General features: G+C 40.7%; 1 protein-coding gene across 4 annotated transcripts; it reads right to left on the bottom strand.

The window, feature by feature from the left end:
- Positions 1-524: 524 nt before the first annotated feature.
- LOC136021098 (melanotransferrin-like) lies at positions 525-17,014 on the bottom strand. 4 transcript variants are annotated; one of them, XM_065692942.1, is made up of 20 exons: positions 16,939-17,014; positions 16,115-16,336; positions 15,191-15,385; positions 14,324-14,460; positions 11,658-11,821; positions 10,714-10,813; positions 9,481-9,657; positions 8,837-8,999; positions 8,666-8,730; positions 7,846-8,003; positions 6,496-6,682; positions 6,187-6,335; positions 5,889-5,979; positions 5,517-5,585; positions 5,047-5,229; positions 4,611-4,767; positions 3,808-3,890; positions 2,366-2,550; positions 1,618-1,804; positions 525-873 (listed from the first exon to the last, which is right to left on the bottom strand). In XM_065692942.1, exons 4-20 carry the CDS (start codon positions 14,373-14,375, stop codon positions 824-826), a joined length of 2,220 nt encoding a protein of 739 aa, XP_065549014.1. In that variant the 5' UTR covers positions 14,376-14,460; positions 15,191-15,385; positions 16,115-16,336; positions 16,939-17,014; the 3' UTR covers positions 525-823. The 4 variants fall into 4 exon arrangements, with proteins under 4 accessions (XP_065549014.1, XP_065549013.1, XP_065549015.1 ...); XM_065692941.1 differs by having other exon boundaries at positions 16,897-17,005; XM_065692943.1 differs by having other exon boundaries at positions 16,115-16,251; positions 16,939-16,996.
- Between the last annotated feature and the right edge of the window lie 55 nt (positions 17,015-17,069).

Genomic DNA, 17,069 nt, shown 5'->3' with positions numbered 1-17,069 from the left:
ACCTTGCCTGGTACAGGTGCATGGGATGAGATGGCTCTTGCACATGAAATAAGCCCTGCCTATGAAAAGCCATACGCTCTAAATCTTTATCCAACAACAAGCAAAATGAACATATGATACATTCTGTTCATAAGGCTTCATATAATGTTCAGGCAGTTTCTGCTTGTAAAACCAATGTTGTTTAATTCAGATATCATGTTTTGACACTCAAATCATAGATTCGAAGTGCTAAAGTACTACAATAGTAACGGTTGGAGATACTGACAAGGATGAATAGCCATTGTTTTCCTTCACCCGAAGGCTGCAAGCATCCAGTTCTGCTGGATTGATTCTGCTCAATTTGTGAGAGAAAAATATTTTGATTTACTGGTATAAATCCTTGGTTAAAAAAAGCAAATACATTCTTCCCAGTTAAAAGCAGAAAAGACTACTTCTAATAGCAATTACATATACAACCTATAGCATATATGGGTATTCAGCAAGGACAATCTAGCTGCAATGGAAGAGGACAGTGCTGCAACTACTAAAATGTCAGTTGATTTTATTTTCATTTATAAGATAAGCAAGGGAAACAGCTACCAACTGACCTGTGCCACTCCTGACAGTCTGTATTTTAGTCCATGGTATTGGCCCTGCTATTTCCACAAAAATGCTAATTTCTCCTTAGTAGTTGTACAGGATTGCTGATGCTAGTTCTGTGCAGGTTATGCAGACTGGCCTCTGCTGCTCCTTGCTGATCGCTTTGGATAGGTTGGACTTTCAGCTTTCCTTGTTTTCAGTATCAATGATGATGTATGTGCCTCGCAAAGCCTCTTATTAACTGTCAGTTCAATGTAGATGCACAGATATCCTGTTTGCAGAAGTCTAAGATGCCTACAAACCAGTAAGAAAGTATACACTTAAAGATGCTAGCAGCTTTTAAAAAGAAAAAGTTCTTCAAATACTGTTCACTAAATCAGCAGAACAGAGGTAAAATTCCCCTTTTGAATTTCAGTTAGAATCTTAGAATCAACTTAGACTCACAGAAGTCTCGCTAACTGTATAATCTTCATTTACTTGAATGCAGATTTTCAGGTCTCAGAACAGCTTGATGTTGGCTAATGGGCAGTTTTAGTGATAGCTTAGTGCATGTTTCATACGTCTTTCAGTGGAAAATAATGAAAAAGCCATCCTTTAAGTTGTAAAGGTTTTGATCTTGCATTCTCTAGTGTGCTCTTTTTAAAAAGGCAGTTATTTTGAGATTAATTCAAGAATTGAATATAAAATTTCTTATCTTTTCCCCAAGTTTGGCATATCCAAATGAACACTATATTCCCTTTTCCCAGAACTGAAGGGAAAAATTTCAGAGTGGGAATAAACCAGTCCTATTTCAGTAACCTCGTCTTTAAGATATATTAGTTACTCTGCTCTTTCAGAGCTCCAGTTTTAGTGCTTTTGGATAGGAGTTGTAACAGGCTCTAAAAAAGCTCCAAACACAGTACTCCTTGGAAAACTGTTACTAACAGGATTATGTTGAACATACTTCTCCATTTGGTCTAACCAAAGGTCAACAGCTATGCACAGAAGGCTTCCTGCTTTGCATTTGTCTCTAACTCAAAACTAAGAACTTGACTTTACCTGCAGGTGTACAGTTAAACACTGATTCTGCCAGCCGAAAGAAAGACACTCCAAGAATTTCCTGATAGCTCATGTGACTGGCATGAACAAGGTACTGAGTAGTGTCTTTGAAAAGCAGATCACTTTCACCATACTTCCATGACTGAAAGAGTTGGAATTCAGAATTCAGTTTGCTTCCCAGAGATTCCTAAAGAGAAAAGAAATAGGTTTCACAGCTTGGATCACAAATAGCAAGGCTTAGCTGGTGTACAGAAAGATGCAATTCTCAGCAGAAGTATAACCCCTGCGGAATGGCAACTGCTGCCAAAGTACCCCTTTAGAAAATCCAAATAATTATTCTCTTAATCTCTTACATACATTCTTATAGAATCATAGAATAGTTAGGGTTGGAAAGGACCTCAAGATCATCCAGTTCCAACCCCCCTGCCATGGGCAGGGACACCTCACACTAAACCACCCCACCCAAGGCTCTGTCCAACCTGGCCTTGAGCACTGCCAGGGATGGAGCACTCACTACCTCCCTGGGCAACTGATTCCAGTGCCTCACCACCCTAACAGGAAAGAATTTCCTCCTTATATCCAATCTAAACTTCCCCTGTTTAAGTTTTAACCCGTATTTTTAATTCATATTGAATCTGAAAACACTTCATGAATTCAGGATATAAAAGCATTTGATCTTGAAAGGGTTTTCAGCAGTTGTACATAACAAGTGATAACATGCTAACTTTTTCCCAGTTACCTGTCTCACCTGGAATTTCATTAGAAAGTCGTAGATTTTAGTGACAGTGACTGGTCGAGTCATGACTGTGCTGGGGGGAATAAGGCCAAGGTTACAGCCTGCCCATTCTGTGACTGCAGCACGCGTTCCATCCGGACACAAGAGTTCAAAGTCAATAGGGGTATAGCCTTTTGCCCAACCAGAAATATCCAGATCTGAAAAGAAGATGAAATGAAAGCAAATCCTTTTTAAAAATGAAAGTAGAAGACAGGGTGAATTGCATGCAAAATGTTTAAAATTGACAAGAAGGAGTTTAGTTAGTATGTTTAAACAAATGCAGCCACATTTATTCATTAGGAATATTCATAATGAATATTAGAAATATTCATTAGGTTATTCATTAGGAATGCATAAAGAGCAGGGTAGTGTTTTCACTGAGAAAACAGGTCAGTGAAGTTAAGCTGCACCTCTCAAATAGAGTAGTATCAAGGCACATGAACAGCTTATCATGCCTCATTTTCATCTGTAATCAGATCACTTTCTGAAAACAAAGCAATTCAGTCTGCATGTCCTTTGCTTCCCCAAACAAACCACTCATAGCTGTATGAATTCCTGTGGGTTTCAGGCCCTCATACCTCCACTTGATTTTAGAGATTCCTCTCTTAGGAAAGTCTCTTCTTCTACTGAGATTGCCTAAAACAGAAACACTCATTCTGTTTCTGAGGCTGAACAAAATGGGAGTTTCCTTTCTCTTCAACTCTACAAAGAGGCACCATATTTTCACTATTAGAACAGTAAGCATCATTCAAGAGATTGAGGGCATTTAAGTTACTGAAACCAAAACCCAATTGCTAGACTGCTGCAAAGATCAGTACTTCCCTGGGGAAATTAAACATTTCACAGTGTAGTAACAACATCATTTCAGAAACTGAAAGGCAAAATAATTTGCAGTATTTTCAGCTATTAAGCTATGGACTGTTTATAAGGTCTGTGAAACAACATGAGGAAGTTGCTTTGTCAGAGAACATAGCCATAGAACATCTCCCAGCACAAAGTGCCCACAGCATTATCACCATTATATGGCCCTTATCTGCCATTATTGTTCTTGATACTCTGATTACAAACAACAGGTCCATGCACTATGGCTGCCTATGGGAGAAGGTCTGGTGAGAAAAAACATTTCCTTTTTAAAGCTTTGAGCTTTAAAAAAATTAGTGCAGTCTCCAAGGATTATTAGCCCCCCCCAACACACACATTGCTCTTTGCACTCAGTGGTTCTTCCTCTTTCCTCTCCAAAACTGAAAGGTATCTAAATTTTGAGCTTTACTGGAAGAATGTTCTTGCAATTTTCCAGTCACAAACACAACTTTGTGGACCTGTAAAAGTTGATCCTCATGAGTGATGGTCAAGTGTGTGGGAAGTAACTGGCACTAATGAACATTCTCAAGGAAAAGAGAACATCTGCATCTCACTCTTTATGTTCTGGAGGAGGTTAGAATGTTCCAGGAAAGCTACATCTCCGAAGCTTCTTCCACTGGGATTGCCAACTAGGCACCTAGTGAAGGAAAAAACCCAAGAAGTTATTGGAGACAGCCACTACACTATGACTGACATTTGGACAGTCTTCTGAAGCTAAACGACGAGTAGCTGAAGTATCCCTCTCACCTCTAATTACTTGGTTGTTATATGGAACAAGTTAGTGATATCATTATAGATCTTAGTGGACAGTATTCACATGTTTGCTAAGACAATCCCTTCCATCCGTTAAAGAAAACCCCAAGTCAAAGATGTGGCACAATGTCTATGAAGTATCACCTGCACCTAGTCAGGAAAGAGAATGTAATTCAACTAAATGCATTACATATGTTTTATAAGAGTCCTTTCACCTTTAATATTCTTCTCTGCCTGTTTTCAACTATTCTGTTATCTCCCATTTATTTAATTACCTCCGTACCTTCCATTGCTTCTTACCAGATCAGTTCTGCCCTCTGACCTTCTAACTGTCTTTCATCCCTTTTCTTTAATGAGTCAGTACCAATACTCTGAGCCTTACAAGTTTGGAAGCATTGTCTTGCTCTCAAGGTGTTTTCATGACTGCTTTAAATTACCATTCAGCTGAATATCCCATAGCAACTGCAACCAAAATAAAATACATGCTAGCAAAAGTTTATACAACCAGTTGCTTAACAAAAAAAAGGCTCCAAAGAAAACCATCAGCAAAATAATAAGCCAGTTCTGGCAATTTCTCTGCACTTCTGACTGACAAAAAGCTTACCTGAGTGCTCCCATATTGCCATAGTAACGTTCGTTGTGACTTGCAGCACATCTGCTAGACACTCGAGCCCCTTCCACCTCACCGTCTCCAATGCACACCTTGCACAGGTTTCCATCTGCTCCTGGCATGCAGCCTTTCCAAAAGTAATTCTGGTAAACTGAGTAAAGAAAACTGAGGTGAGATTAAGGCAAGGTGTTTCCAAAGCCTCTTCACACACAAGAGAAGACAGGAATGGAATTCCATCCCAACAGCTAGCAAGAAGGTGGCTAAACAATCATATGTAGTCAGATATGAGGAAGAGCTGCTTCAACACTCTTTGACACTGCAATCATCACTTGCTGGTCAAATCCTCATGTCCTTGTCTCCATTTTACTCCCAGATTTTGGACTTCAGGTTCCCATGGTCTAGTCAACAAACAACTAAGAGCAGCCCTTACCAGAGCCAATATCACAGCTCTCAGTGTCATTCTCCAGAGCTCCCAATGCATATCTGGAAAGAAGTAACCATCCTCCAGGGCTATACAGGTGGCTGTGGCAGGATCGCCTTCCCCTAAGGTTATGGATGTTAATCTGTTTGGCATTTTTCTTAGCTAGCGCAACAGCATAAACAGGTGGTAGTGCTGTAAAATAATGACAACTACCGGTTATATCAAGGCAATTAAGTATTCCAGACAGGTACAGCCCCCCTCTTCCCCCTCTCATGCTGTCACATATCTTCAGTTAAGGTATTGGATGTGCATTCTTAACGACAAAGCTCTCGTCCTAGCTGCCTGGCATTTCCTGCACAGCTCCTATCAAGCACAGCAAATTCTTTCCCAAACCAACATGTGAACACATTCCTACATAAATCCTAGAGGCAATTTCAAGAAAATCTAAATCATTTGCCTTCTCAAAGTTGTCCTGTTACCTTTGCGCTTCAGATGAATTAGCTTCCTCTTTTCCCCCATGCTCTCAGCAGCCTGGGCACAATCTCCGCCTGGAGAGGAGAGACAACCACTAAGGATCCTGGGACTGCTGTCATTCCTATTAATCAGCAGCAACCCATCAAAAACCTTGCAATGCTCTTGAGCCATGTTAGCATCTCTGTCCGTTTTACAGAAGAGATACAATAAACAAACAGGAGATCAAATGCCAGAGCCAGTTAGTGAAAGAGCTGGGAAGAGTATTTGGACATATATATTAATTCCTGCTTCCATCACAAACTGTACAAATGTAACTATATTTTTAATGGTACTTTTTTGATTCCCTCCCTTCTTGCTAAGGTCACATGAGAACTTACCATAACATTCTGCAGCTACAGGCACCAATCCACACTTTCCTGCAATGTAGACATGTGTTGCATCCAGGGTGACTGCATCAGCCTCACTACTCTGCCAACAGCATTACAGAAAATAACAAAAACAGGATTTGCACGAATTGTGTAACCAAGCAGCTGGACTTCCCTACTGGCTGGAAAGTTTCTCTCATTCCCACTAGCTCCTCTACAGTACACACTGGTTTTCCTCTTGTTCAGCTCATGCAAGGACACATGCACTCTGCAGCCTTAACATATACTCCGACTAGAAGGAGTCTCTTACCTTGATCATTTCAATGCATTTGGTCATGGAAGTTGCTTGGACACAAACCAATGGGTCAGATTTGATGCTCAGTGCCCACTCCTCACATTTGTGAAGCTCAGCATCACTGATGCAGCACCAGCGCACAATGCTGTTGTCCAAAGAGCTGCCTGAATTAGAAGAAAGGAGCAGAGTGAGATCATGTCACCTATGCGCCTATGTTAAGGGGATATTTAGGTCTATGCACTTGTGCCTGGCAGGGAGGAATAACATGTAAAGTGAACTTTTTCTTCCCTTTCCTTAGCTACAGATCTCTGGAAGACTTCTCACCTTCATGGCCTAGTCCCTTAAGGAGAGCTACATAGTCCAGACCAAGGACATAGGCAATCTCCAGCTGCTCCTCGAGAAGCTGTAGGTGCTGAGTGGCATCCTGGAACAGCAGGTTCTTTCCCCCAAAGGGTGCTGAAGTGAAGAGTTCAAACCTAGCTCTTTCTTTTCCTTTTCGCCCAAAGAGGCGCTGGAACAAGAACAACACTTTTAATTGCAACAAATCTGCTCATCCTTCCAGTTATAGTCAGCCCCATCCTTTCCTCCCTTCACAGCAAGGGTTTGTAACATAGCACTCAGAGACAAAGCACACTGGGTTACATTATTCACTGTTTATTTGTCACAATTTAACCCCAGCTGGCAACAAAATACCACACAGCCACTCACTCATTTTTCCCCAGTGGGATGGGGAAGAAAAATCGGAAAAAGGTAAAACCCATGAGGTGAGATAAGAACAGTTTAATAATCAAAATAAAGAACAAAAAGAAATAAAAGAGAGAGGAATAAAACCCAAGAAAGACATGATACAGAACACAATTGCTCATCAACTGCTGACTGATGCCCAGCCCATACCCGAACAGTGATCTGTGCCTCCTGGCCAGCTCCCCCTAATACTGAATGTGACGTTCTTTGGTATGGAATACCCCTTTGGCTAGCTTAGATAAGCTGTTCTGGCTGTGCCCCCTCCCAGCTTCTTGTTGCATCTGCTCACTGACAGAGCATGGGAAACTGGAAAGTCGTTGATTTAGAGTAAGCATTGCTCAGCAACAGCTAAAACAGTGTTATCAACATTATTCTCATACTAAAGCCAAAGCACAGCACTGGACCAGCTAGCAAGGAGAAAATTAACTCCATCTCAGCCAAAACCGGGACACTACTGGCCTATTTAAAGGGCCAGATGGCTCCATAAATTCTTTAAATTTGCATTTAAATATGCATTTCAGGTTCAGCTTCAAACAGATTCCTGGACGCCAAGGTAACAAATACTATTTATAAGCTGAGAAAAAGAAACTAATAAAGATGAACCCTGCCTGAACCTATGCAGCTATGTAAGAATTTACTCAAGTTGCAGGGCAGGATGAACATAATTAGCCACTTTTCAGTTTGGGTGTTATAGCATCTTTACTTTACTTTTTTATTCCCAGCCTTCTAGAGAAGAACATTTTAGAGAAAAGTAAAGCCTTCTGCCAGAAGCCGGTGCAGGATCCCTCCCCAGAACAATCAATTTTTAGTGACTTGTTCACACTAACTACAAATTTCTCAAGAAGAAAAGGCAAACTGCATGGTAATCGCTACACAAAGATGGAAGAAAAACCTGTCTCTGGAGAAACACAGCTTATAATATCCACTCACTTGGATCATGGTGAGAAATTTATGGGTGATCTTCTGGAAGTTGTGGCGGGTGATGATGCCATGTCCAGGCCCCTTGCCCAAGTTACAGGTGCTGTACTCAGTCAGCTCAGCTGTAGTCCCATCAGGACATAAGAGTTCATATTCCTGTTGCTCTGACTCTGAAACAAGAGAACACTCACGAATCTATGAAGCGAGATGTGACTTGGCAGCAGGCACAGAGATGGAAGGCAAAACATTTTTCAAGGAGGTTGCTCAAAGGCTATATAGGCAGCACATAGCTTGGGAAGGCTGTCTTTGATATGCTCTTCTCTTAAGAAAGAGAGGGATCTCAGCCAAAGATACTCAAAAATACTCTTTAGCTGTACCCCTGTACATACATTTGTTTAAAAATCCTTACCTGCAAATACTAAAGCTGCCCTCAAAAATGTCAGTACAGACCTCGACCAAGTTTAAAATACAAACGAGGTAAACAGGAACAGTACATTCCGGCAACAAGATACACTGAATTTTAAAAGGAATCTTATAACTCAGGTAATGCAAATACTGACAGCTGTGTCAGAGACTTCAGGCTAAAAAAAACACCTGTATAAAAGCATCTGTCTGCTCCCACTCTGAGAAACTCTTGTGAGCAATTACTGCTCACTTACTCTTCCCTCTTCTGTTTCTTTCTGACTTAGGTGGAGAGCCAAGAAATACACTGAACCGCTTGCAAGGATTGAATTTTCCCTGGAAACAACAAAATCCCAGGCATATTCCCCAAACTCCAATGCAGGAAAGACTACAGTCAAAAGTTAAAATGAATCTGAATTTTTAAGATTACCTGTAGCACTCATAATTGTTAGATGATCTAAAAAGGCAACATCTGCCACTCCATTCTTCAAACACCTGCAGGGAGAAAAATGCCACCCTATTAACATGCCATCTGGTTTTCCCTCACTCACAAATTCTTTTTCCTCAAAGGTAAATTCAGGACCAGTGTCACAGAGCTCACCTGAAGGCTCCTTCAGAGTCATAAAAGGGTTCATTACTGCTCGTCTCACAGAAGTGGTTCTTGTCTCTGACATAGGATTTTTGTCCTTGGCAGAGAGCACACAGTTGAGGAGCAGCAACACCAACCCCAGGGATGCAACTTGCATTGAAATACTCACTGACTACTGCAGATGTAGGGGAGGGGAGATGAAAAAAAAGTCAAATGGGAGAAACAGAAGAAGGAAAAGCAGCCAAACATATCATGGACATAACTAGGACTATGGTGAATTAATAAATATAAAAAAAAATAATAAATCACCAAATGCAGCTTCATTGTCTGAACTTCAAATTTGAAACATTTACTGGAAAATGTGATCAGATTTTTCTTGTTGAAAACCATCTTTGTACTGGTTGGATATTGGAAAGATCTGTTCCCTGTTGAATACAGAATGCAAAGATTTCCCGGTTTGGTAACAACTCGGCTGCTTTGAGACCACTAGAAAAGTTCGGAAGAGAACTAAGAGCCAGTATCAAAAACAGTCCAAGAGGATACCTCACCCACAAAGCCCTTTAATTTCCACACAGCTGAGTTCATTCCACATCTGCTTGCATGTCACTTGCTTTTGCTGAGAGCAGAGACATAGTCCTATGGCTCCTATCACCCACCTTGACTCAGAGGTTGCGCCTCATCCCAGGAAAGATCATTGCTTGCAAGAAGAAAGCCAAGTGGAATATTCCAGCCGGATGTCCACCTGGCTCCATTGTGGCAGCTGCGCACACCTCGTAGCCTCCGGATATCCAGAGTTCCTCGTTTGGCAACAGCCACAGCAAACACACAATTTCCTGGAATAAAACAAAATATGCAACAGAAATAACTAAATCCCAATTCTGCAGCTTCCACCTGTGTACAGGACTTCCACTACTTCTGTGAACATGGCTAAGGAAAAAAAATAACCTTAGGCATATGAAACATAACTACTCATGCCAAGAAATTTATCATCTACTGGCTACATGGCACTGTGTCAAACTGAGCAATGCAAGGGATGTGCAAAGAAGAACATAAAAATCTGGTGTAGAAGGCTTACAAGATGATCCCACTCCATCATCCTATGCAATTGCTTCTCAACACTTTTGAATACTTGTATCACACTGTTTACATATGGTAATGGAAAGAACTCCTATGTCTTAAACTCGGAACATATCAATTCCACTATGATTTCACAATTCTTTGGCCAGAACAAAATTTACTTCCTTTCTTATACTGTCACCTTATTAGTCTCTTTCTGTATCCACCTGCTAATTTGGCTTCCTTCTCAGATTCATGTCTTAGAAGTATTTTCTACTCCATGTTTGATTTTGGCTCAAAGTTACTTATTCTTGCCTTACAAATCATTGCAGACACTGTTTAGGTCTGCCAGGAATGAAGAGGAATCTTACCATAACAAGATTCTCCATCTTATATTTTTGTCTCTTTAGGGTGTGAAGGAGAGAATTAAATAGTGAGAAAAGCTAATCTCTTAAAGAAAACTAGTAAATGCTTGGTTACACTAGTTAAGAGCATGGTATAAGAACTGACATAGATGGACAAAAGCTTTCTTATTCCCTGCAAGATGTAGAACTTGGGTATACACTAGTGCTGCAAGCAGGGGTAGATACAATCTGTGACAGTACCAGTACCTAGATAGTAGCCTGTCTAGGCAGAAAGGCTACTATACAGAAAGTACCACTGATACTTTACTAACCATCACTAAGTATTTTAGCAACAGTTGTTAGTCACCTCCATACTCCTATAAAGTTAATGAAATATATAGACTTTTCTCAAGAATTTTTGAACTTTGCCTTTCACTTACAGCAATTCGTTAGCCAAATACAACTTATTCTTTAGCTTTATGAACCTACCTTGGTCATAGATTTCCTTTGCCACAACTGCCAAACCATAGAGCTTTACAGCAGAGTAAACATCTCCAGCATCCAAGGAGGCAGCATCCGCTTTATTCACCTTAAAAACAACAGCAAAACCCTCAAAATAAATGTGTCCACACAGATACAAACAGCAGCCCCAAGAGCAGAATTTTTGCCTGAGAAGTAGTAACCAGAGATTCTTACAAGCATTTGCTTGGTTTTTAATTGAATCCATGCTACTAAGCATGGTGAAATGCTAACAGTGAAAGCTGTTACTTTAAAACAATTCCAGTTCACTTACAGTAACATCCTTTCTCACCTCTGAATTTTCCAATTCAAAATCACAATTCTGTTGCCAACTGAAGAAAAAGGAGACCTGTGTTTCCTTCTACTGCTTCCCCAAGACCCCAAATACTTCTCAGAGTCCTCCTATCTAATTTGATTCAAATTAATGCATAATTTGACTCAAATTAATGCCTAATTTGACTCAAATTAATGCCTAATTTGACTCAAATTAAAGAACTTTATACAAAAAAGGCTTTGCTCCTAACTTCAGAAAAGACTGATGAGGTGCTAAAAATAGCAGGGAAGAAAGAGAAGAGAAAATATTCATTATAGTCAGAGTAGGACCAAAAGCCACAAGCAAGGAGAATGCTCTCAGCAAGTTTTAATTTAGTAGTTTGGTTTTGTCCATCTATGTCCAAGCAGCATTTTACATATTTCCTGGTGACTGCAAGACGTGAGCTGGGGTAAAGAGTACATCTAGTAGAATACTCATGGGTTTTAATTCTTGTTTCTCAAGCTAGTACTGAGTACTTTGTCATATATGCAATACCATCATTTCAGTATCATTTTATTCTCCCATGGGTTCTGTTTATCAGTTACTTCTTTAAAAGAGGATTTGGACCTAAAATCAGTTTTAGAAATCTCTCTGAACTCACCCTGATTTTATCAATGCAGTCATATGTATTGTGGGCTCTGATGCAAGAAATCCTAGCAAATGAATTGACAGCAGCAAGGGGCACCACAGCCATGAGTGCTTTAGACAGCTCAGCACATTTCCTCTGTTCTAGGTCAGAAAGGGTGCACCATCGGAATTTCTTCCCTGTAAGATCAAAAAATGAGTCAAGATTTACAGGATTTAGTAGGAAAACAAACAAACCAACCAACCCACTCAGTTTAAGACCTTATGGAAGGGGGAGGTTATTTTATTTTACTTAATTTCACAAGTAAGTTGATTCTGCTCACTCACACTCACATTTCCACATACAGGCACCCAAGAAAGTTACCTAAGCAGTGTAATCAAGATCACTTTTGCCCAACATGGAGGACAATGAATGTTCTGTTGAATCTTTACTATGTCACTTTGCTGGCAGCAACAAATTTTCAGGTAAATTTTTCAAGAATCAACAATTATTAGGGCATGATCTTTAACCTCAGAATCTTCCTTGCTTCATCCTCCATGAATTTCAGTCAAGGTTGCCACTCAAAAGGAGGAAACAAAGGCAAGGACATCTTTAAGGCTATGGTCTGTTTTCCCATGAGGATGGCAAGAAGAGAAAGGGCACTTATGATGCAAGGTAACCTTGTTACCATTTTCCTGTTATCAGACTGCAGTTTTTCTCCTGATAAGTCAACTGTGGCATGACCTTATCAGAGCACAGACCTTCTAATCTTGATGGAAACTATGCATTCCCCAGGGTTTATAAGCTTTAGTGCTGTCAACTGTGTTCTTGGTTATCAATACAGGCCATTCGTTCAACCTGTGCTCTGCTGTTGCCTCTGGTGCTTTCACACACGCATATTCCCATGCATAATTTATCCATACCAATCTTAGTATTTCTGTTACAAAGTTCTAGAGATTCAGAACTAAGCCTGCAAAAGAACAAGAAATATGTAGGGAGGATGTTGATAGGGAATCAAGTTGCCTTAGCATTGTTGAATGTAGTCTTCAGAGAGGGGACTTGTTTTTTCACCAGACAATATCTGATGTTCCAAGTCCCAGGTGTCTCGCAGCACTGAGCTACATAGATTGAACTTTCTTAGAACAGCATTTCCTTCCCATTTTCTTTCCAGACAAATACTACCTGATTTTAAACAGCAAGATCCACATCAGAGCTCATGGGGCAGAAAACCTTAGACCAAAGGAGAAGTACAAAAATTTTAAGCTGAAAGCAATTCTCAATTAAATGCTACTTTATAATAGAGTAAATCAAACCCCTCAATCAGGAGGTAAAGATCTGAGGTTGTTTAAAATTACGATGGCAGTTCTGTGACTGGATCTTCTGCTTTTACACAATGTATTATCTAAGTGTTTCCTCAGCAATGACAAGTAATTTGCTGGATTCCCCTCAAGACTGAGAGGCTTATCTTCCATGACAACACCCACTATGAAAGACACAAACTAGGGACAATTTGGTTATTGACAGTGAAGAACCATGTACTGTGTTGAACAGAGTACTGAGTAAACACAAACAACAAAATCCTCAAAATCTTACCTCTTCCAAAGAGGAAGTTAGTGAGAACTATCTTCATTTCTGGATGCCAAACAAATAGATTAAATAACCTGCACAGGAACACTGTGCAGAACTGCAGCAGAACTGCACTATTCAGTTGTCAGGTCTTTTTCCAGCTGAAAACTAAGTAACCAATTAAAAAAAAAAAGGCAAAAAAAAAAAAAAAACAACAAACAAAAAAAAAAAAAAAAACACCAAAAGAAAACCCCAACGGTGCCAGCAGAAGGAAGATACTATCAGAAGAGTAGGAGATGGTGAAATCTCCTTTTCCAGGAGGAACTGGGGGTTTGGTAAGTTTAAACTGACTATAAGGCTACATCTTCAGGGAGTCCAGACATGTCAACAAAATCTCCTCTTTTGCTTTAGGCACCAATTATTCTATATTGGATGTAGTATGACTTATTTTGTATCTTTCCTGTTAAATGCCTACTCTGAAATGTATCATCATATACATCTCAAGGAGATGCTATACATTTAAGGAAAAAAGTGATTATTATATATTAAAATAGCACCCAGTTATGTAACTTGAGAAACATTTATGCTATGTAGTGAAAGACATGACCAAATGCATAGAAAACACTACAACATCACTAGCATTGCCATTTCCAGATGTTTAAGGGTTTGGATCTCTGTCAATCTATTAATATTAAACAAAAATGTTTCCTGGAATAAATAATGCTTACAATTAAAACATGGACGTTTTTATTTCTTTGAGCATAGCATCAGACATTAGTACTCCACTTGCTTTGACATTAATTCAGCACTACTGCAAAAAGAACCCGTTGTGGTTTTAGAGGGGAGCAGCTTGAAATACACCGATTCAATTTGACAGCATTAATAAGTACGCAGATCTCAGCTATTCAAAGGAAACAAACCTTCACTGAATTACTAAGAAACTAGTGTATCAAGCTGCTTCAAAACTAACTGGGTCACCATCTGCCAACGATCAAACAGGAAAAATACAGGCAAATGGAAATTACAGGCACAGTTCTAGCTGCAACTTCTTAGCACAGAAGAAAACAAAGCAAATATTAGAGTCTGCTTCCTTCCTCGTCCAGAGGTTTCATTTTCCCCCTCTGCATCAGTCTTACCTGAAGACAGCAAAGTGAAGATGATTAAGACAATTAAAATCACTGTCTTCATGATTACAGCAGTTCAGCAAGGATCCTCTTTCTACCCCGAGCTCTGTCTTCTCATACCAGGAATTCCACAATGATGACCAAAGCTTCTGGAAGACAGCAAAGGGGTTTTAGGCATCAACAAGAATAAACTATGATTTAAGAAAAAAAAAGCAGTCAGAGGGTGGCATATCCTTGTATGCAAAAGAGAAAGAGACAATGTCCTGTTCCTATTCAAAGATAGAAAATAACCATGCATTTTCTGCTTTGCTATAAACAGGCATAGGAAGAAATGTAAGCTTCTGCTTTTGAACTAAATTGTGCTCCTCCTGTTTCAAAATGCACTAAAATGCCTTTGGGAGATAGGTAAGTCATCTGTTTTACAGAAAAAGATTTCTAAAGCTGAGTGAATTGTCCAGACTACTGAACATATGACTCTACAAAACACTGAAGGGTCCTTCTTACCTTATCTTTCACCTGATAATGGTTTGAGTTATTTCAAACAAAATGTAGTCCTTTGCCTCCCTAAGAATTCAGAACAGCACTGTGCCACTGCTGACCTTCTCGACTTTCCTCATTCCACTCTAGCACAGCAGTCTCATCCAAACAGGCTTATTTCCCTGTTTTTTAACACTTAGCCTGGAGTATTACCTCTTAATTACTCTACAGCAGCCATGATTAACATCATTAATTCTATAGCAGGGAAAAAGAAACACAAAAATTATATATAGATATATGATGCATAAAATATTGCTAATGTGGCTTCAACTCTCCTGTTCAAGAAAGAATTCACTATTCCAAGAGTCCTGCAGAAAGAGTCTTTTGCCAGATTTTGTTTACCTTCATTTTATAGATTCTCTTAGTACTTTCTCTGCTTCGTGTATTTTTGCCAAGAGTTTTCCCAGATATCTTTTGTTGCTTTATGTACTTTTCCCCTCGTGATTCAGAGTCCTTATTCCCCACTTGCTTCTTCCGCATTCAGGTACATGGATTCCATTGCTTATCTCTGCGTTTCATAAGCTCCCCTCACTGGATCTGCAACATTTGTTGAGGTGTTACGGTTCCCACTAATCCAATCACAGGAATTACATTTCTCATTTCTTCCTTCACTCCCTGAACAAATGTTCTCAAGTCCCAAAATCTCTGTTTTCTCATTTGCTAAGAGAACAACTGTGGCATTTGTCCAGTCTTTGACTTGGCTCACTTGCACGGGCCCAGCGCAGCTCAGTACCCTTTGAGAAGTATCTTTTATTCCTCAGTAAGCACTGTCTATATAATTTTTCATACTGTCAGATGTTAAAAACAGTACAACAAATGTAAGAACAAAACATATGATAAAAGTAATTTAAAAACAGTTAAAGGTCCACATATTTACTTTTAATTCTAGGGAAAAAGATCGGATTGGGACAGACCATTAATCACTATAAACAAGTACGTTTCATTTAACTAGACCTTAACCTCTGAATCATTTCTGAATCACTTCTGGGGAAACTTGTCCATCAGGCCCACTAGCAGGGTGCAGTTAGACATCAAAGCTAATGATTCTTGCAATGCTTGTAGCAAAGCACCTAACAGGATCAAATCCCGCCTTCTTTGAGGTTTTACTTCCTGCCAATCCTACCATTATGTATATGATATTATGTACCTCCCAACAACCCAGCCAGCTAATACTACCACTACTGCATGAGGGCTGCATCTGGATCTCTGCTCAGATGTTACAAATTCCAAACCAAAAGGTTTCCTGTATATGTTTAAGGTACTTACACAGTTACTGTGCTGCTGCCTGTGGTGATGTTAAAAACAGAATGACATGAAGGTGTTGTAGCCTTCATTTAGGCCCATCAGGAAAACAAACAGGCACTAATCACAAACGTCTGCTGAGAGGATCATGTCTTGAAGAGCTGAGGATGCGGAAACAAGGCAGCAGGACTCTGGAATTCTTTTCCTACTGATTCAACCTTTGAAACTACCCCCATAGCGTGGCAGCTGCATCAGAAAACGGTAATTAGCCTCTTCCCAGCAATGCAGCATTTATGCATGTGTCTGGGGGAGGCACCTGAGAGGGTGAAAACCAACTAATGTCTATGAATTCCGCCGTGCGCTACCAGGGTCCGGGCAAGGGACACCAGAGTAGGAACAGATGTTACTGCACTAGCCTGTGCGACATCCGACTTGCAGGAACAGCGTTGTGTTTGTCCTGTGTCAGATGTGTCCCCCATCCACAGAATTTCTGCCCTGACACCCCTCTTGCTCCCCCATCTGTGGTCAAGAACTTACTTGCCACTCAGCAGCAATGCCGAGAAGCAGCTGAACCCGCACTGCCTCATCCCCAGCTCCCCAGGAAGCAGTCCTCTCCTCTAACCATACCTCCCTTTGGGCAACAGCTTTGTCCTGCTACCATACACACCGCCTTTGAGGAGCGGCCTTGGCCCCATAGCGCAGACCCCAAGGACCACCCTGACCCCACACCACACCCCTCAGGCAGTGGCTCTCGGTTTTCTCAGGGCCGGCCCTATCCCAGCACTCCTACCCCAGAGAACCCTCACCAGCTCCGGGTACAGCCTCGTACCCGTGCTCCCGTTCCGTACCTGCCCTGAGGAACGGCACTGCCCGCCCCTACACACAAATTGCCCTCAGGTAACGGCCCCTCCGCCCAGCCACGCCACCGTCCCCCACACCGCTCCCCGCCGCCCGCCATTCCCCCCTCAGCCGCACCGGC

Source organism: Lathamus discolor, chromosome 12 (genome assembly GCF_037157495.1).
Source record: "Lathamus discolor isolate bLatDis1 chromosome 12, bLatDis1.hap1, whole genome shotgun sequence".
Taxonomy (NCBI): domain Eukaryota; kingdom Metazoa; phylum Chordata; class Aves; order Psittaciformes; family Psittacidae; genus Lathamus; species Lathamus discolor.
The sequence above is the reverse complement of the archived record's forward strand: the minus strand, read 5'-3'. Positions and strand labels throughout refer to the sequence as shown.